Below are 21,485 nucleotides of genomic sequence, written 5' to 3'. Positions count from 1 at the left end.
AAAAAACCATGATTTATCCCCATCTTTGAAGACTGGGTCTGAGCGACATGAAGTAAACTGTCCTAAGTCACTGAGGAAGTAGGCAAGAGCACCCAACTCCCACCCATGCTGACATCAAAGCTGTGGATCTGATGTTCACTTTACCAAGATCACTAGGTCTACACTTTCTTCAGTACCTCCTAACAACCGGTTTGTGGGAAAAACCTCTCCTCCACGGCATATATAAAATTGCTATTTTTTTATGTCTCTAATGACTTGTCTGATTCTTTTCCCAGCTCTGCTTCACCCTCCTCCAAAGCCAACTGTATCCTTTCATCTGGTGTGATCTCCTCCTGGCTCAACAAGACTAAACAAACTAACCGGGAAGCCCAAAGCCCTGAACTGAGGCTCCATGGGTCTAAAACCCAGTGGTTCATCTTCCTCCCACACCACTCTCCTGGATATCAAGGCCTAAACCTCAGAGCCAGTGCTCACGCCGGCCTTGCCTCCCACATTCCATCTCTCCATCCCATGGGAGGTAGCAAGTGTGGAGAGAAAAGGAGCCAATATTATTTTGGGGGAAAGGGGGAATTAAAAAAAAATAGTGTGTTAGAAATCAGGAGGCTTAGCTTCTAGTGCTGGATCAGTAAATATTTTTTTAAAAATGAATTTTATTTAGGTGTTCACACAATGTTCATGTTCACACAATGGACACACCCATTTTAAATGTATAATTCGAGGAGTCTGGAGAAATGTATGCAGTCATGTAAGCATCATCCCCAAAGTTCCCTGGAACCCTTATGTAGTAAATTCTCCCATGGCTACCCAGACCGCAGGTCACCACTCATCCATCATTACAGCGTAATTCTTGCTTTATTCTGGAATACCATAGAAATGAAATGATACAGTATATACTTTCTGTGTCCAACTTCTTTTGCTCAACATTATTTCTGTGAGATTTATCCATTTTGTTGCAGCTAGCAGTAGTTCCTTCCATTGTACTAGGGAGTAGTAGAACTCCTGAGTTGTAAGAAACTGTCAAGTGGCTTTATCATTGTAAGCCTTGGACAGCCAGGTAGGTAAGTTCCAACTATCCCACAACTCACAATCTCCTTTTTTTCTTAATGGCATTTTTCAAAAACAAAAGATAATACTTTTGATAAAATACAATTTATAATTTTTTTACAGTTAGAGGGTTTTGTGTCCTAAGAAATCTTTGCCTCATTCCCAAGGCAGCAAGGATTTTATCCTATGCTTTCTTCTAGAAGCTCAATAATTTTCATTTTTGAATTTAACATAGTGATCCATTTTGATTTAATTTTTCTGTATGAGGCGAGGATCAATGTTATTTTTCATATGTATACCAAATTCTTCCATCAACATTTGTTGTAAAGACTATCCTTTTTCCCATTGAATTATCTTCACACCTTTGGAAAAAAAAAAATCAATTGACCATATAAGTGTGGGTTTATTTCTAGATTCTCTATTCTATTCCATTTATCTATACATTTATCTTATACCAATACCACATTCATTTTATTTTTATTTATTTTTTAAATTTAGGGACAGGGTGTCACTGTGTTACCCAAGTTGGAATGCAATTGTGTGATCATTGTTCACTGTAACCCTGACCTCCTGGGCTCAAGTGATCTTCCCTCCCCAGCCTCCCAAATAGTTGGAACTACAGGTACATACCACCACAGCTGGCTAACTTATTTTATTTTATATTTTTATTATTATTTTTTTGAGACAGAGTCTCAGTCTGTCACCAAGGCTGGAGTGCAGTGGCACGATCTTGGCTCACTGCAAGCTCCATCTCCTGGGTTCATGCCATTCTCCTGCCTCAGCCTCCCGAGTAGCTGGGACTACAGGTGCCTGCCACCACACCTGGCTAATTTTTTTGTATTTTTAGTAGAGATGGGGTTTCACCGTGTTAGCCAGGATGGTCTCGATCTCCTGACCTCATGATCCGCCTGCCTCAGCCTCCCAAAGTGCTGGGATTACAGGCGTAAGACACCATGCCTGGCCCACAGCTGCCTAATTTTTAAACTTTCTGTAGAAATGGGGTTTTGCTATGTTGCTCAGGCTTGTCTCGAACTCTCAGCCTCAAGCAATCCTCCTGCCTCGGCCTCCCAAACTGCTAGGATTACAGGCATGAGTCATTGCGCCTGGCCCCCACATTTTCCTGATTATGGTAAGTCTTTAATTCAGTTTGTATAAGTTCTCCAAATTTATTCTTCTTTTTCAAAATTGTTTTGACTATTACAGGTCCTTTACATCAGGGCTCCCCAATCCCCAAGCCATTGACTGGTACTGATCTGTGGCCTGTAAGGAACTAAGCCACACAGCAGGAGATGAGTGTCGGGCAAGCAAGCATTACTGGCCGAGCTCCGCCTCCTGTCAGATCAGTGATGGCATTAGATTCTCATAGGAGAGAGAACTCTATTGTCAACTGTGCACGCGAGGGATCTAGGTTGTGTGCTCCTTATGAGAATCTAATGCCTGATGATCTGAGGTGGAAGTTTCACCCCAAAACCATCCCCCTCCCCACCCCATCCATGGAAAAATTGTCTTCCACAAAACCAGTTCCTGCTGCCAAAAAGGTTGGAGACTGCTGCTTCTGCTGCTTTACATAGTCATATAAATTCTAGAATCAGTTTATCAATACTTACCAAAAAAAGAAAAAAAAAGAAGTTGGCTAAGCATTACATTGAATCTATAGAACAATTTGGGGAAAATAGACACCTTAAAAATATTGAGTCTTCCAATCCATGAATATGGCCTATTTCTCCATTTAGTTAATTTTTCTTTAATTTCTCTCAGGAATATTTTGTAGTGTTCAGCATATTGGTCTTATACATATTGTGTTACATTTAGCACTAGAATGTTATTTTTAATGGTAGTATAAATGGTATGTTTTTATTCCATTATCCAATTGTTCACTGCCAGTATATAGAAACACAACTAATATTTGTATATTGAGCTTGTATCCTGAAAGCTTGCTTATCAATTCTAGTAACTTCTTTTGTAGATTCTTCCGGATTTTTTCATACATGACAATATTGTCTATGAATAAAGACAGTTGTACTACTGACTTTCCAATCTGTATGCCTTTTTCTTATCGTATTGCACATGCTAGGACATCCACCACATGGTGAATAGAAGTGGTAAGAGCAGGCATCCTTCTCTCGTATCCAGTCTTGGGGGAAGACTGTGTTCAGTCTCTTACAATGAAGATGATGTTAGCTGTGAGTTTGCCATAGATGCCTTGGAAGTTCCATTTTATTCTTCCTTTGCTGATAATTTATATCATGACTGAATTTTATCAAATACCTTTTCTGTGTCTCTTCAGATAATCATACAATTTTGTAATGCATAAATATGGTAAATTACACTAATTGATTTTCTAATGCTCAACCAATTGTGAATTCCTGCAATAAACCCCACTTAGGTTTTACATATTTAATTTTTAGATATTTGATTTTCCAATATTTTCTTAGGATTTTTCAGTCTATAATCATAAGGGATAATGGTCTAATTTTTTTGGTAATAATTTTGATTTGGTACTAGGGCAATTCCAGTTGCATAAAATTAGTTGGGAAACATTCCTTCCTCATCTATTTTCTGAAAGAGTTTGAGCAAGTGTTATTTCTTTGACTATCATTTCTTCCTTAAAGTATAGTAAAATTTATTAGTGAAGCTAGCTGGGTCTGGAGGTTTTTTTCTCAACTTTCATAGAAAGTTGACACTTGCCAGGAAGTTAACACTCCCTGGCAAGATGATTACTATATCCCAGAAGGCTACACATGGACCCAGTGTATAAATTACTGCTTATTTTTGAAATTTACAAATTTTGAAAAACAAGGAGGTTTAAAATATTCATGAAGGCCACAGACTACCCATAATTATGAAAAATATCAAAGCATATTAATTTGTGTCCTAAATTTAATATTTGTGAGAGTCAGTGAGTTTGATAAAACATGCATATGCTGGAAAGGTTTCTTTTCCCTTATGTGCCTGGTGCCTATAAAACGGATTTCAAACATCTGGAAAGACTGGGTTTACAAAATAAAGATGGAATAAAAGTGAGTTCACAGTTAAGTAACATGTTCAGCAATTGGGTAATCGGCTCACAAACTTGAATTTCCCTGATGTATTGCTGAACTGCCTCGAGCACATTTTCACTTCTACTTTCTCAATGTTTTCCATTAACTGACAAACTCGTATGATCGCTTTCTTCCCCTGCTTCCTAGGGAAAGAAACTTGGCAATTGTACTTGGGATATTTTAATCAGGTAAGTTTTCCTGGCTCTTCCTGTTAATCACCTCAGACAGTGCACTGCAGCTTGTGCTGGCAATATGAAACAAAGGGTTACATTCAAGATAAGGTTTGTGACCCTTCATTAGTCCTTTTCCCATACCATCTCTCCACTGAATGTGCACTTCTTTGGCAAGAAACCTGCTCTGAGCCCCACAACGAGCAAACAGAGACACATCATTTCTTTCACTAATAAAGTAGGCAGGGCTAAAGTCACAGCCATCATCATTCAGGGTACAAACAACCATGGCTAGGTTCATTCACCAGAGAGAAGGCAAAAGGGGAAGATTCTCACAGGCCTCACAGCCTTTACCAGGTCTTTAATGCCACAGATGTTTAAGACAGCATCTGGAGTTTAATATCAAAACAGCTAGCTGAGGAATTTGAGTATTTCAGGCTTTACTGTATCTGCACAAGTGCCTATGGAGAGAATGGAAGTTAAAAAACATCGCTTTCTTCTTTACCTTTACTCCCTATCATGGATAGTAACTGACCACTCTTTAGTAGTCGTCTTTCTTATTTAGAAATCTAGAAATGAATTACAGAGAATGGAAGCAAACACTAATTTATAAATGGACAATAATCCACATTCAAATAAGTAGCCAGTACCCAACGCAGTCACTAGAAGAAGGCCCGTGGGGTCACATAGTGCCTAGAAGCTCTAGGAAGTTCCCTGGAGGAATAAGAATGGACATTTCCTTAAGCTATGGGAGTTTTTTCTGTCTCCTTCCCTGTCTCTCTCTCCTTTTGCCACACAAAGGGAAAATATTAAGAGGGAATATATGAGATTAAAAAAGAAAAATCAAAGCGAGGCATGGTGGCTCACACCTGTAATTCCAGCAGTTTGGGAGGCTGAGGTGGGAGGATTGCTTGAGCCCAGAAGTTGGAGACTGGCCTGTAAAACATAGTAAGACCTTGTCTCTGCTAAAGATAAAAAAACTTAGTTGGGCATGGTGGTGCCCACCTGTAGTCCCAGTTACTCTGGAGGCTGAGGTGAGAGGATCACTTGAGCCCTGGAGTTCAAAGATGCAGTGAGCCATGATGACATCACTACATTCCAGCCTCGGTGACAGAGTGAGACTCTGTCTCTAAAAAAAAATTAAAAGAAAAATAAATTTTAAAAGAGTCAAGTTTTTGGCTGGGTGCAGTGGCTCACACCTGTAATCCCAGCACTTTGGGAGGCCAAGGTGGGTGGATCACTTGAGGTCAGGAGTTCGAGACTAGCCTGGCCAACATAGTGAAACCCTGTCTCTACTAAAAATACAAAAATTAGCCAGGCGTGGTGGCGCCCACCTGTAGTCCCAGCTATTTGGGAGGCTGAGGTGCGAGGATCACTTGAGCCCAGGAGGCAGAGGTTGTAGTAAGCCAAGATTGCGACACTGCATTCCAGCCTGGGCAACAGAGGGAGACCCCGTCTCAAAAAAAAGAAAAAAAAATAGAGTCAAGTTTTTATTTTCACATGAAACACCACACATACACGCAGACAAATGCTTATAGAGTATTTTGGAAGTGTTACATACACAGCTATAAGAAGGAAGGCAAAAGAGTTGCTGTCAGACAGACATAGGTTCAAATCCTGGTTCTACCACTTCAAGTTCTATAGTGTCAGTCAAGTTACTTCAACTCTTTAAGCCTCGGTTTCCTCATTTGTGAGAACGCAGGTTATAATATATAATGAAAGAAAATTACTGCAAGGACTACATAATATATGTAAACCAATAACCAAAGAAGTTTTGCCATCATACAAGTACATGTACTGCACTCGCCTTGGACTCTATGGCAGTGGTAAACTTCCGAATGCTGATCCCTGTAGATCTTCATGGAAAAAGATGTTTATCTCAGTACACTGTCCCTGTACACAGATCTTCCATAAAGAAACATATTTCACATATTTATGTTTTGGGTCAAGGGGTAAAGCAAGTAACGTGAAAATGCTTGTATGTATTTTGATGAAAAGGTCTTTTTGAGGATGAGGCATTTGAGAATCTTACTTATTTTTTCCCCTCATTTAAAAATCTTTTTGAGAATGGGCATGGTGACTCATACCTATAATCTCAGCACTTTAGGAGGCTGAGGCGGGAGAATCCCTTGAGTCCAGGAGTTCAAGACCAGCCTGGGTAACACAGAGAGACCCCCTCATCTCTACCAAAAAAATCCAAAAAAATTAGCTAGGCGTGGTGGCTTGCACCTGTGGTCTTAGCTACTCAGGAGGCTGAGGTGGGAGGATTGCTTGAGCCCCAGAGATTGAGGCTGTAGTGAGCCGTGATTGTGCCACTGCATTACAGCCTGGGCAATAGAGCAAGACCTTGTCTTAAAAAAATAAAAAATAAAACTAAAAATCTTTTTGGTTCTGTTTTTAAACCTTCCATTATTTTGAGATTCACAGGCTGCAGTTTATTAAGGGAAGAATTTGATAAAAAGAAACTGCCAAACCTCTAGAGATTGAATACATCTTTTACTGCGTGAAATTTATTCTAACGTATTTTATGTTTTGCCCATCACTTAAAAATAAAGAAAACAAATTGACGCCTAGAGTTTTCGAAATCTGGCAAATATAAAGGCCAATAATATAGCTACTTTGAAAATGGAAGTGCAGGACTTCCAAAAGTTAGGCAATATTGAGAAGCAAAGGAGACTAAGACAGAAGTTCAGATAATGATGCAATAAATGGTCAGGGGTTCAGTGTACAAGAGGGAAGGGATGACACGGAGACAGCTTCTTGCTCTCGGCTGCAGACTGTAAGGAAACAAATGCTGAGGCACTAACACTGTTTCTAAACCCAGATTTCTGGGTTTTAAGATGATTGTTCTTATACAGCTAATAGCAGAATTCTGGACAATGAGTTAACTGCATTTTCAGCTTGTGTTAAGTTGACAAAAATTAACATGGCTTAATTAAATTATTCTTCATTACTTTATCTTTTAAAAGTGGTTATGGGTTACTTCATTTGTCACCCACAAAAAGATTGCTGTCCTCTGCCAAATTCAGCATCAGAGAATATCTTTAATGGAACTGCTTTGATAAAACCTTGGCACCACACATCCCTCAGTTCCAAACTGGAGCTCCAAGTGTGGCCAAGTATGAATTTACTGGACCCCTTAAACATAAAATGCAATCAATAGGTTCTCCTCTTTCCCACCGTAAGCTTACACTTCTTGGAATCACCACTTTCGTGGTCCCAGAAGAACTGTTATAGTTGGCCAAACCATCTATGACCCAAAACAGCCACTACTTATCAGCCCAACATTCTGGTTCCCACACTTTGTTTCCATATTAACTCTGAAACTACTTGGATGATTTTTTGAGACACTGAAGTCAAGTTTTTACACTATTTCTAACCTGTCAAAACACATTCACACACACTGCCTTACTTTCCCTTCTGAAAAATTAAATGAATGACAGTTAAAATGCATCTCTTCATTACCCTATCCTGCTTCTCCAGCCCATGTTCCCTGTGTCCAGGATCCCACCACTACACATCCTTTGGGTCAGGCACAAACCCAGAAGTCACTCTTGACTCCTCCTTCTCCTTGACCATAACCCAACCACCAGATGCAGTTGGATCCACCTCTAAATGGCTACTTTTTTCTTGTTCTGTCTCCTAAGATCAAGGCCACCATTATCTCCTGTCTGGATCACTGCAACAGCCTCGGTGGACCTGGCTTCTCCAATATACTCTCCACACTGCAGACTGCCATGCTTAAAACTTCACACACACTCCACTAACATTAAGCAAAGTTCAAACACACACAGTGCCCTTTACCATCTGGACTCATGCCCAGCATTCCCGCCTCATTCCTTACCAACCTAAATCCTTCCCTAGCATCCTATACTTTGAACTTCTTGGAACTTCTTGAACCTGACAAACTTTTCCATACATCTAGGCCTCTGTTAAACTGCTTCTCTGACTATCCTTCAGTACTCCATAAAGCGGTCATTTCCCCCAGGAAAGCAACACAACATCTACCCACCTGCACCCCCCACCCAACCCTGCCAGATTAGAAACCTGTCCTGTGCATCCCCAGCAAATTCAGAGTTCACTTCCGTTACACTGTGCAGGCACTGCTCAGCTTGTCATTGACCCCCGTCAGACTGGGCGCAAAGTGAAGAAAAGGATTATGTCTTATTCATAAGTACCTAGAGCTTAGCACTAATGTGCAACATGTGCTTTTGGAAGGTGCTTGATAAATGCTTCCATCTATTAAGGTACAGGTTTTATGTAATTTTACAATGAGAAATCTGAGGCAGAAGGCAGCTGAGTGACTTGCCTGATGTCATAGAACTAGTTCAAAGAAGAGGTGAGACTGAAGGCACACCTTGTGATTCCTGCCCTGTGGGACATAGCACTAGACTGCCATGGTTGTAGTTTCAAAGACTAAACACTCTAAAGCAATAGAGGAACGGTGCTGGCAGTGTTAGCAAATCTGAATGACAACTTTCCCTATGGTGGACACAGAATAAGCCTTACATTCAGTGGGCCTGTAAGCAGCCACATTCTTAGGCAAGGTCCATCCTTTCTACCAGCCATAAATCTTTAAGTTATACCATACCTTTTTCCTCTGTCACATGGTGAAGTAACTTCTCAAGTCCAGGAAGTTTCAGCAACAAGATGCAATTTGGAAACATGTTATCTACCACAACTTGATCAAGGGGCTGAAACTTCCCCTGAAAAAACACTTTAGTTAGTTGGAAAGCAAGCATTTCATTCAACAAAGACATTCAGAAAAAAAGAGAAAAAGACACATTTACTCATGACTGGGCCTTTAAACTTAGTGCAGAGCCACCTGTTCCATCTAAGGAATCCCTACAATGGGACAGGCTCTAGGACAGACCCCAGCTCCCTTTAGGAAGCGCCTGTGAGCACTGGGGTCCCACGCAGCATACCATCTACCTCAGGTGTACAGTCCCCAAATGAAATGGGGAACAAAATCAATCTATAAAAGCACTGGAAGCCACAGAAGCTTGCAAAGATGGTGGAGACTGCCTGGGGCTGGTCCAACCCATTCAATTTGAAGAACCAGCTGTGGTCACAGAGCAAGAGTCCTGACTATCACATTGGAACAAGCCCAGACCAGGCCCAGACATACATCTGCTTCCCCATCGTCACTCTAGGGATGATGAAAGAAGCACCCACCACAAAAAGAAAATTCAAAAGTGAATCTACCCCTGTCAGAGCTGCCTGACAATGCTTCCAAATTTAGACCAGAATAAAAGAAAAGACAGCCAGAGGGAGAAGTCCTGGGAAGCTGCAGACAGGCCGAATCAGGCTCAGCCACAGAAGTTTATACGGCCTGGTTGTCAGTGGGCCAGAAGTGCAGACCATATGGATTCATAACATCATTCTTTGGAATTAGGTCCAGTTTTTCTTAACTGTACTAGTAGCAAGTAGAGGTGAAGTTTGTCTAAATTAAGGTATTAGCCCCCTGATTTGGGGACACCAGATTGTACCAGATGTATGGTCTTGCCCATGCCCCACTTCTAGCTCGCTCTATCTCTCGTGTACTGACAACTCCTCCTGAAGACACAAAAACTGTGTCTGATCAATTTCTGCAAATGCAGCTTTCTTGGGTTTTAAGGGTAAAATCTTTTCAATCATTTGGGAGCACATGTGATAGCTTGCCATACTTTCTCTTAGGTTAACTAGTGCCATGAACTATCTCAATTTAAATATTCTTTTTCCTTCAAATAGTAAGAATAATGCACAGATTTTTCCCAAGTCTTACTGTATTTAGATTCCTACCTTAAATCTTTAGTCTTCCATGATCAATCAATATGTTAAATATTTGACTACTCTAAAACAATATTTATATGTAATGGACTACCACACAGTCATGATATAAAATAATTTCATAATTAACTAGTGTTTCATTCTTATTTTTATTTACTGTATATACATTGAAGGAAATGCAATAAGCAACCTGCCTTGACTATAAAGCTAGTAGCAGTGGGATACCCAGAAAAAAAGTTATTTTTACTGATGTTAAAATAAAGTTTAAAAGAAAAGGTCACATTTCAAAAGTGTGTATCATAATTTTTAACTTAATAGGAAATGATCATATCTAAAATGCAGAGAAGGAAATACCCAAACATCTCAAGTATTACTTTAAAGGGCATTTCTGGCACTTGGGAAGACGTGTTTGGGAAGTATGACAGTTTAAAATGAAAGCCAAAGACCATCCTGAACAGCATTTCTGCTTCATTCTGCACCTGTCAACGTGAGCTCCAGAGCACCCCAGAGGCGCCCAGAGTGCCAGGATAGGGTTAATCCCCCAGAGTCATGGTCCTAATGGGAGATGGAGAAATGCTATCAAAAAGGGGAGGGGAGCCTTAAGTGCAGATCAATACATGTGCTGAGGCTGGTTGGTGTCTTTCTGCTCATTAATTTATCCCAGAAAACACCACATAGGTGAGCCACTGAGGTTTTCAAATTCCTCACTGAATATTCCCCAGGGCCTTCCTGGTGGTGATTAGGACCATTTCTGTTCCTTAGAGACATGAGGCTTACCAGCCTCACAGCTTGTGTGCCCTCGTTATACTGGCCATCACAGTAGCTTCCAGATCAAGGGACACATGATTAAACGAAGGGATAAAACTTCACTAATCCACAGTGAAGGGCAGAGGGCAGGGAAGGAGGAGGCTAAAAGAGGCTAAGCTGCATCAAGAGAAAGCATGCATTGATACTTTATGACTTTCAGCATTTATAGCAACTTAAATTAATTTACCTACCAAATGGAGGTTTCAGGAATTTGGTCTAAGGATTAAGCAAGAAATTTGTAAGTGTTCAAACTTTATGCAAACATGAGAGTCCAAAAAAACCAGATTCTTCTAAGCAGTTTGAGTAACACTTATCACTTAAAATTATTAATTAGAAGATTTTCCAACTATGGTTGATGGATCCCTGGGTCATGAAGTACCCAAGCTCAAAGCTATTTTCCTAATACTGCTAAGATGCTATCTGCATTTTCACTGTGTGGATCTGCGCTGATGATTCAAATGCAATGGTGCGTAAAACTGCTGGCTCCTTAGCACGAGTCTGCTGGTGGCACCAGACTGTCCTAGTCATCATTTGGATCCTCATTGCCATTTATGTGCAGTTTAAAAAATGCCAGTATCACTTAAGAATATCCTTAAGTAAGTAGTAAAAGCAATTAATTTTACTTAAATCTTGAATCTTGAACACAAGTCTTGTAAATTATCTGTGATGAAAGTGAGGTATGGCTAAAGGCCTTTGGATGCTTAACCAAAGGTAAGCTGATTACCAGGAAGAGCATGTTCTCCTGGGTCTGGCTTAGTTGCAAGCAGAACCAGCTGCTTTTTCACGGATACCATTTTTATTTGAAAAACCCACTATGAATTATGGTGATTCAGGCCCGGTATTAGGCAGAATATGAATGAAGTGAGCCTGTCATTTCAAGGGAAAGATTGACAGTATTTGCAGCCAATAATAAAATTTGAGCTTTCAAGCAAAAATCAGAATTGTAGAATATTTCTATCTGCCACTATGACAGCTTCTCAATACCTAAAGAGCTTTCTGATGAGATCAGTGGTAACATTAACCAAAGGGAGTGTGTGTGTGTGTGTGTGTGTGTGTGTGTGTGTGTGTGTGTGTATATAAAATGAGATGTGTCAACATTTGGAAGATATGCATAACTCAACAAATCGATATTTTCCAAATGACCAAAGCATGATGTTACAAAATCATACATGGGTAAAAAGATCCTTTATTTTTTTTTTTGAGACGGAGTCTCGCTCTGTCGCCCAGACTGGAGTACCGTGGTGTGATTTCAGCTCACTGCAAGCTCCGTCTCCCAGGTTCACACCATTCTCCTGCCTCAGCCTCCTGAATAGGTGGGACTACAGGCGCCTGCCACCATGCCCGGCTAATTTTTTGTATTTTTAGTAGAGACGGGGTTTCACCGTGTTAGCCAGGATGGTCTCGATCTCCTGACCTCGAGATCCACCGGCCTCGGCCTCCCAAAGTGCTGAGATTACAGGTGTGTGCAACCGCGCCCGGCCAAGAAAGATCCATTTTAAGTGCAAGATAGACCAATGGATTTTAATGTAACAGAGCATAAAAAGTTAACTGACAAAGTTTCAGATTCCACATTGCAACTAAACTTTAAAAAACTACCACTTGTTGATTTTTTAGGTAGTATTAAAGAAAAATATCCACAATAATCTAAAAAGGCTGTAACATTATTTCTTCCTTTTCTAACTACAAAGATGTACGGGGCCGCATATTTTTCATATAATCTCACCAAAATAACATACGGAAACAGACTGAATGCAGAATCAGATATAAGAATCCAGTTGTCTTCTAGTTAAGCCAAACACTAAACAGATTCGCAAAAATGCAAAAATGTCACATGCCTCATTAAATTTGGTTGTTTCAATAAAAAATGTGTTATTTATGTTAACATGTAATGGTCTTATTATTTTTAACTTTTAAATAAATAATTTTTAAATTTCTCAGTTTTAATTTCTAAGAGTGAGTATTGCTAGAACCCACAGAAACATAAGCTCGTTGGAACCCTTAATAATTTTAATTGTAAATATATCCTGAGACCAAAATATTACAGAAATTCTGGCTAAAATTATTACTATTAGTAAGCTGTGTCTTTATTTCTATTCCAAAGGTAAATTTTATCCATCTGGGATTCCTTAAGTCTCAACTAGCACATCCCCATTAATGAGCTTCTACTGGACCTGCCCCAGGTTACCTATTCCACAGTCTCTCACTAAAGAAGATACATTTTTCCTCTCCTAAGACATGTGGTCAATTTTTAAATACCTGTTTTGTATTTCAAGGGTAAGGAATACTTAATGATAAAGGAGTGTTAGTTGCTAGGCTTTGTCAAGCAGTAAGGTGCATAGCACAGTGAGTCAGGCAAGTCAGAGGTCACAAGCAAGCCAGGGGCAGACTGGATCAAGAGTAAGGTGCTGCTTCTCTGGCCTGTGCAGTAGTGCTCTGTCCTGCACTGGCCCATATATGACTCATGTTTTTTCTAGTTACTGTATTAGATCTGAAGATAGAATCCACCTTTGGATCATTAAAAGCAGAGAGAGGAGATCAAGCAAAAATAGTTGATTCTGTTTCCTCACTGTGGATGCCCCAAACTGGAAACTCACCTCCTTATCAGCCTTTATGAGGTAGTGGAGAAGCAGAAATAGAGGATCCACAGGTGTGGCGAAGTGGAGAAGACCTCCTGCAGATTACAAAAAGGACGAAGGGAATTAAACGCCTTGGAAAGACAATGTGGCTATTTCACCTTAATCTCAAAGTGAAAAACAGTGTTGAAAAATATGTGTGAAATTCCAAATTCAAATCTCTTCTTATACAGGTCTGAGAGTCTATGTGATTCTCTCAAAAGGCAGAATGTGCTCTATGAGATTTTACTCCAAAGAGCTTCAAATCCCTGTGTGGAGAGGAGAATCAAGACCCTGAAGTCGATCTTTAACTTTCCACTTCTTCTTTAGAAATCATTTTTAACACAGCCTCCCAACCCCCTGCAAAAAGAGGGGTTAGGAGGAAGCACAGACAGAATGAGAACACAGCAATGTTAGGAAACCTGTATAGTCAGTCTATCTATAAAGCTGCAGTAAAATGTAATTTCCTGTGCTTTTGAGGACAAAGCCATGGGAAAGCAGTGCCATTCTCTCTATACACAGTCCCTTCTGTAGTCTGTGGGCAGCAGGATGTGGGATGCTTTGAATACCCACTAACTGCCCCCACCCCAGAACAGGAGGCAGAACAGTTCCATTGGCCTACTCTTCCTTTAGTCAGCACTGTCCCCAAATTAAGGGAACACCACAAGAAACAGAACTTTGGTGCTGGGGGGTGTATGTGTGTATGGGGGTGGGGGAGCACGTGGGCAGGCAGGTATATGACAAAGCATTTTAAAGAAACTTTGTTAAGTTCGAGCCTATGTTAGAAGCCATATCAGTATTCAGTTTCAAGGAAATAACATGTTAAAAACACAAAGATCCTCAAAAGAGTTTCCAATCAACACGGTATGTGCCCCATGTACAAACCTAACTTCTAACTCAGGATGTGTCACTGTTTTAGGAGACAAATCAGAGTTGCTAGCTTAAAATTTCCTACCGTCTAAGACACACAGGAGATGACCTAACCTTAGTGCTCAAATGAGCTTTCCTTTCTCTTGATTAAACCTGCTCTGATGCCAAGGAAGGCTAAATCAGTGACCAGACTCCAAACCCCGTGACAGACCCACAACCCCACGTGTGAAGAATAGAAAAGCTGCAGTATGTGTTTAGTTATTGGAAATGCTTACACTAGTCACCTACCTGATTGAACTGACTGATTTATAAACCAAGAATGGTGTTTTTCCTTGAAAACTTTTACTTCAAACAGCTGCTGTAGACACATATTGAACAAGTAAATGGCTCCTTCTCCTGTTAAGACAAATCTGTCTTTTATTTGTAAGTTTTCTCACACACACACCCCCCAAAAGACTATCCAGTATCTCTGAGGAATGTTCCTAATATGAACATAAACATACACAGGTCTATTCTAAAATTTCCTTGATTCCAAGGAAAGCTTATAGCTATTATACATAGATGGTAATTTTCCAGCTCCATAATCCTCACTGGACTTAAACCAAAAAATCAAAAAGTGCAAGTCATTTATCTTAACTGCTACAAAGCCTGTCCTTAAATCCTCCATCAGATCAAGAGGGAATATCCATTCCTAAACTATCAAAACACAATAGTTCAGCCATATGACATGAGCTGGCACATGGGTCCCTGCCTCTGGGCAGTGTGTGGCTCTCCCCACACAGGGTCTAAGACAGGGACCAAGCCCATGGACCCCACAGGCCAACCCTAAGTGAGAAAGACAGACATGCTTGAAGCCATAGGGAGTGAGTAAAGCTTTATTCAACTGAATGAATTTTTTCCTTTTCTTTCTTAACCAAAAAAAAAAAAAAAAAAAAAAAAAGGGAGGAGGCAGAAGAGGGTGAAGACTGTGCACATCTGCATGTTTTATCACTTCAACTAATGAAAAAAAATTCTTTTAACCATAGCACAATCTCTGGAGACAAGGATGCTGCGTTTAACTCTATCTTCACCATATGCTGGGCACATGCCCTTGGGGAAGTTACATAAACCTTCCTGTGGCTGTTTCCACATCTGTAAAATGGGGACAATACTGAACCTCCTCATAGGGTTTTTTAATAAGAATTAAAAAAAGAACACATGTAAATTTCCTGAACCAATACTTGGCACATGGTAAGAACTCAGCAAATGTTAGCCTTTACTTTCCCACTGCCAATGTAGCAAATAAAAACATTTGTTCCTCTGTGGTCTATGAGCATTTAGATAAAACAGAAATTTTAAAAGAGGGCTGGCTTTCTCCTGTACCTGTACTTTTCTTAAATGCTTTAGAACCTTTACTGCTACCTAAAACTTCTCTTCAAGAAATATTTCTCACCTCAACTTAGTCTGATATATAACTAAGAATTCTAAATATAGCTGACCAATTACAGTCAATTTCATTTTGAAGAAAAGAACACTGGAGAAAGTCAGGAATGTGTTTCTTCTCTTGTTGCTTCTATTTACATGTCTCTATAACAACAAGGCACTACCCATTGGCCCTCTCGTACTTTTACTATTCAGTATTACTGTCACCAGGAGAAACCTCTAATATGGCAAGTATCAGGTGTCTATGCAAAACCTTATAAATTAATGGAAAAACAATTACACACAGAGATAAACACTATCACCCATATCACTCCATATTTAGAATACATTTTAATATTTTTGCCTAAAAATGTGAAGACAAAACTGAAAATGCACTGAATATAAAGTTAAAATAAAATTGTTTTTCAATAAAATATGAATCTCTTCAATATACAATGCTTATCATTAAAAAAAATCATCCCCTGACAGAGAAAAAAATGTACTACTTTTTGGTCAGAAGAAAATAGGGAAGTATAGCTAAAACTGAAACTAATCAAAATCTTGGCATGTCAAGTAAATGCCTTCTGTTTTTGTTTTTGTTTGTTTAATTCTGGTTGTTTATTTTACTTTATAAGATAAAATGAATAAAAATGGAGGCTAATGTTGAATAACTACTCTAAGAAAAGTTGGCTTAAAGAAGCCAAAGAAAATTAATCTGTTTTTAAAGAGACTCAAACATGCTACTTTTTTGTTTTGCCAGTATTTCTGATGGCTGAATAGTTCTGTGAATTAAAATTATGAGAAGAAATTGTTTAAATTGCTTAAGTCAAATGAATTATCTGGGAAGACTAGTAATGTCATCAGCTTGTTTCCTTCTCGTCACGGTGCCATCTTAACTTTAAAAGCTATTCAGAAACAGCAAAAGCAAGGACACAAAGACATAAAAGTATATATATTCAGTAGCCACAACATTTAAGAACATTCAAGTTACGAGAAGAGAACTTACCTGAACACGGGTTAACCAGTTTTACAAACATTAGCCCACTTTTCATCTTCTTTGAAGCATCTTTTAAATATTCTGAAAATAAACCATGAATATCTAAAATTAAAACACATAACTGCTTTGTTGCTCACCTTACTTTATCCTGTTTTCCTTTCTTCTACTTACACAACTTTTCTAAGATTTTTAACTCAATTTATCACTTACAAATGATGTGATCTTGGGCAAATTACCAATTTCTCTGCAAGCTGCAGTTGAATTTCAGGTAGTTTAAATTTATTTCTATGAGGAATAATGAGAAGCAGGGGTCTAGAATCAGAAGGCCTGGGTGATAATCTTGGCTTAGCCACTTGGATAGCTTTGTCACCTTGGGCAAGAGTCTTAATCTCCTTTCTCAAACGCCATTTATAGAATGAAAATAATAATATACTTGTTCTTCAAAGTATCAAATTAACCAATCTACTGAAAACATTAAAATAATCAGGCAAATAGAAACATGAAATAAATGATAGCTATTATTAGTAGTACTATCACTTGTAATTGTTACTGTTATTATGAAGTAGAGAATTATAAACATATTTACCTGAAACTTATATTTTTTACACAATTAAAAATATAAGTTGCCTAATTTTTTTTTTTTAGGCAAATTATATATTTTTTTCTTTGCCTAATTTTCGAGTGGGATATTTGGCTTTTTTGTTGTTGTTGTTACTACTTTGTGAGGTATCTTTATATACTAAGGATATCAACTATGTTTTTAATCCTGCTCATAATGACTTTTGCCATATAAAAGATAAAAAATCTTCATGCAATCATATCAATCTTTTTCATTATGGTTGTATCCTTTATATCACACTTAGAAAGGCCTTTTCTTAAGATTATGTGAATTGCCTATATTTTCATCTAATATTTAGAAATTATATTTTTAACTTATCTGGACTACATCTGGGTATAAGATATTAAGAGGAAATCCAATTTAAATATTTTTTTCAATGAGTTAACCAGTTGTACCAAAACCATCAAGTATTTACCACACAAATTAAAACATAATAACCATGACTATTTTATTGGTAACACTCATCATATATTTTGAGTGGCATATTCATGGAACTCTCAAAATGTCCCTATTACCAAAAGGAACAATGGGGCTCTGATTAGTAAGGGGACATAGCAACAATTTACCAAAAGAGCAAAAGAGAAAGGATGAAAGAAAGGAGATTTTACTCTCTTTTATTTTTCTATGGCCCCCACTCCCTTTACTCTACTTCAGATCTTCATAAGCTTAAATAGAGCAGACATATTTTAGAAGTTGGCTTACCCATGAATGGTTAAAATACGACCATTTTTTTCTTAAACTAATAGTGACATTAAGTATCTACAGGAAAAAAAAAAAAAAAAAAAAAAAGAGATTTCTACTTTCCACCAAGATGGAATAACAGGAATTCAATTAACCCTCTGAAACAACAACAACAAAAACCCACAAAACACCAGACAAAATATATGAAACAACTATTCTCAAGGCACTACACACAAGCCATGCAGGAGTCCCTGAGAGGTGGGAAACAAATTAGATGAGCCCTATGATTGCCCAGCTTACTGCTTTAAGAGTTTCCAGGCCACAGTGCAAAAAGGGAGAACACAGTAAAGCCTCGCTGACTTGCTGAATTGAAGATACGATGCTGAGAATTCCAGCGACACCAAGGTGGTTAGGGTTCCCAGGTCAGCACACACGAAAGGAGAGGGCTAAAAAGAAACAAGACCCCAAAGATCTGCAGAGGGTCCTACTTAAGTAGGATCAGCGCATGCATGTGATGAAACTACCCAAAAGCCAGGAGAAAACCCATCTAAACAGATTTGAGGGAACAGTACCTCACACTCCTTCAGGGTCTTGAATTGTGCCTAGTCCCAGACACACTGTAAAACCTCACAATTCAAAAGGATATAGTACTCAAAAGGGTACTCAGTAGTAGGGAACAGTCAGCCCTATTTGCTGCTCTGGTCCCACCAAACTAATTATAAAAGCAAGACCTAAAAGTATCCAATTCTTTCAAAGTAACTGTGTCCTAGAATGAAGTTCAAGAATAGTTATAGAAACACAAAAATACTCATCACCCAAAAGGACAAAATTCACAATGTCTGCCATCTAATCAAATACTATGAGGCATTCAAAGAAGCAGAAAAATATGGCCCATAATAAGCAAACAGAATCAATTACTGAAAGAGGGGTATTAATATACAAGATAATAGAATTGATAGACAAAGGCTTTAAAAACAACATTCCTCATGGACAAGTTAATTAGAGACATAGAAGATTGCAAAAAAAAATACCTAAACTGAATTTCTAAAGATGAAAAACACACTGGATAAAATTAATAGCTGAAGAAAAGATAAATGAACTTGAAGACACAGTAATAGAAACCATCTAAAATGGGAACACAGAGAAAAAATCTTGAAGAAAAAAGAGTATTAGTAAACTAAGGGACAACTTTATGCATTTTAATATATGTATAACTGGAGTTTCCAAAAGGAGAAGAGGGAATGAAAAAAAATTTGAAGAAAATAAGTCTGAAACGTTCCAAATTTGATGAAAACTACAAATCCAAGAAGCTCAATGAACTCCAAGCATAAGAAACAGGAATAAAACTATACATCACAATAATACTTTGAAATCAGTGATAAAAAGAAACTCTTGGCTGGGCATGGTGGTGCATGCCTGTACTCCAGCACTTTGGGAAGCCAAGGTGGGCAGACTGCTCGAGCCCAGGAGTTCAAGACCAGCCTGGGCAATGTGGTGAAACCCTGTCTCTACAAAAAATACACGTGTGGTGGCATGTGCCTGTAGTCCCAGCTACTCGGGAGGCTAAGGTGGGAGGATCACTTGAGCCCAGGAGTTTAAAGCTGCAGTGAGCTGTAACTGCACCACTGTACTCCAGCCTGGGTGACAGAGTAAGACTCTTTCTCTAAAAAAACATTGTTATTGTTCAATTGTCTACATCTCCCTTCAGTTCTGTCAGTTTTGGATTCATGTAATTTGGGGCTCTGTCATTGGGTGCATATGTTTATAATTGCGGTATCTTCCCAATAGACTGTTACATGTCTAGTAATAATTTTTATCATAAAGTTGATTTCATCTGATACTAGTATTGCCACTCCAGCTCTCCTTCAGTTACTGTTTGTATTGTAGATCTTTTCCCATTCATTTACTTTCAACCTATTTTTGTTTTTAAATTTAAAGTGTGTGTAAGTGTGTCTAGTAGATAGGATATAGTTGGGTCAGGAGGTTCCCCCCACCCCTTCCCTGCATTCTGCCAATCTCTGCCTTTTAACAGAAGTGCTTAGTGCATTTATATTTAATATAATTATGGATAAGGTAGGATTTATATCTGCCATTTAGCTGTTTTCTGTATGTCATATTCCTTTGGATTCCCCATTACTGTCTTATTTTGAGTTAAATAGATGTTTTCTAGGGTACCATTTTTGATCCTTTGTTGTTTCTTTCATTTAAAGGAGTTATTTTCTTAGTGGTTAACCTGGGAATTACAGTTAGTATCTTAACTCACAACGTAGTTCAGATTAGTATTAACTAAGTTTCAAGAGTATTTAGTAAGTTTTCTGCATATTCCTTTTCCTCTCCTCTCCTTTGTGCTACTGTCATACAAACTACATCTTTATGTATTATAAGCCTGTTAACACAGTTTATAATTATTGCTTTATGTAGTTATCACCCAAAAGAGTTACAAAAATATATTTGTGCTTTTATGTCTATTTCTGTATTTATCTTTACTAGTGCTCTTTATTCTTCATGTGGATTCAAGTTATCATCTAGTGCCTTATCCTTTCAATCTGAAGGACTCCCTTCATAATTTTTGTGGGACAGGTCTGCTAGTGACACATTCTGTTTCCCTTTATCTTAGAATGTCTTGGTTCCTTCCTCAGTTTTGAAAGATAATTTTGACAGATATAGAATTCTTTGTTGAGACTCTCTTTATTTCAGCACCTTAAATATGTCATCCCACTCACTTCCAGCCACCATAGCTTCTAATAAGAAGTCAGCTGTTAATTTTATTGAGGATCCCTTTTATTTGACGAGTCATTTTTCTCTTACTGCTTTCAAGATTCTCCTTGTGTTTTCACAGTTTGACTATGACACACGCAGGTATGGATCTCCTTGAGTTTATCCTATTTAGAGTTTCCTGCACTCATTAGTTGTACAGACAAATATTTTTTAAATCAAATTTGGGAAGTATTTGCATTATTTCTTCAAATATTCCTCTCCCACCCTTCTCTTCTCATCTGGGATTCCCATAATGCATATAATAGTAGGCTTGATGGTGTCCTACAGGTCTCTGGGACTACATGCAGGTCCAGTTTTCTTTATGCTTCTTCTTTCTGTTCCTCACCCTGGATAATCTCAATTGACCTGTCTTTGAGTTTTCTAATTCTTTCCTCTGCCAGCTGAAATCTGCTGTTGAGCTCACTAGTGAATTTTTCATTTGTTATTATACTTTTCAAATCCAGAATTTAGATCCTTTTACAATTTATCTGTCTGTTGATATTCTCTATTTGGTGAAACTTCATTGTCATACTTGCCTTTCATTCTTTAGACATGGTGTTCTTTAGTTCTTTGACTATGTTGATAGTAGCTGAATAAAATCTTTGTAGAATAAATCCAACATCTCAGCCCCCTCAGAGACAGTTTCTATTGACTACTTTCCCTATTGTGTATGGGTCATACTTTCTTGTTTGTGGATGTATGTCTCATGCTTTTGTT

General features: G+C 38.5%; 1 protein-coding gene across 6 annotated transcripts in view; it reads right to left on the bottom strand.

Annotated features, from left to right (window-relative positions):
• RNASEH2B (ribonuclease H2 subunit B) overlaps positions 1-21,485 on the bottom strand; it is a 63,817-nt gene that overhangs the window by 29,450 nt on the left and 12,882 nt on the right. For 4 of the 6 annotated variants that reach the window (XM_015121100.3, XM_015121098.3, XM_015121102.3 and 1 more), the window contains exons 2-5: positions 16,721-16,792; positions 14,602-14,709; positions 13,426-13,502; positions 8,847-8,961 (exon numbers count right to left, since the gene is read on the bottom strand). In XM_015121100.3, coding sequence (XP_014976586.2) covers positions 8,847-8,961; positions 13,426-13,502; positions 14,602-14,709; positions 16,721-16,792 — 372 coding nt within the window. Of the gene's footprint in view, positions 1-8,846; positions 8,962-13,425; positions 13,503-14,601; positions 14,724-16,720; positions 16,793-21,485 lie in introns of all 6 variants that reach the window. The other 2 variants (XM_077974386.1, XM_028837596.2) reach the window with 2 other exon arrangements.

Source organism: Macaca mulatta, chromosome 17, assembly GCF_049350105.2.
Source record: "Macaca mulatta isolate MMU2019108-1 chromosome 17, T2T-MMU8v2.0, whole genome shotgun sequence".
Taxonomy (NCBI): domain Eukaryota; kingdom Metazoa; phylum Chordata; class Mammalia; order Primates; family Cercopithecidae; genus Macaca; species Macaca mulatta.
This window is presented reverse-complemented; position numbering and strand designations above follow the sequence as displayed.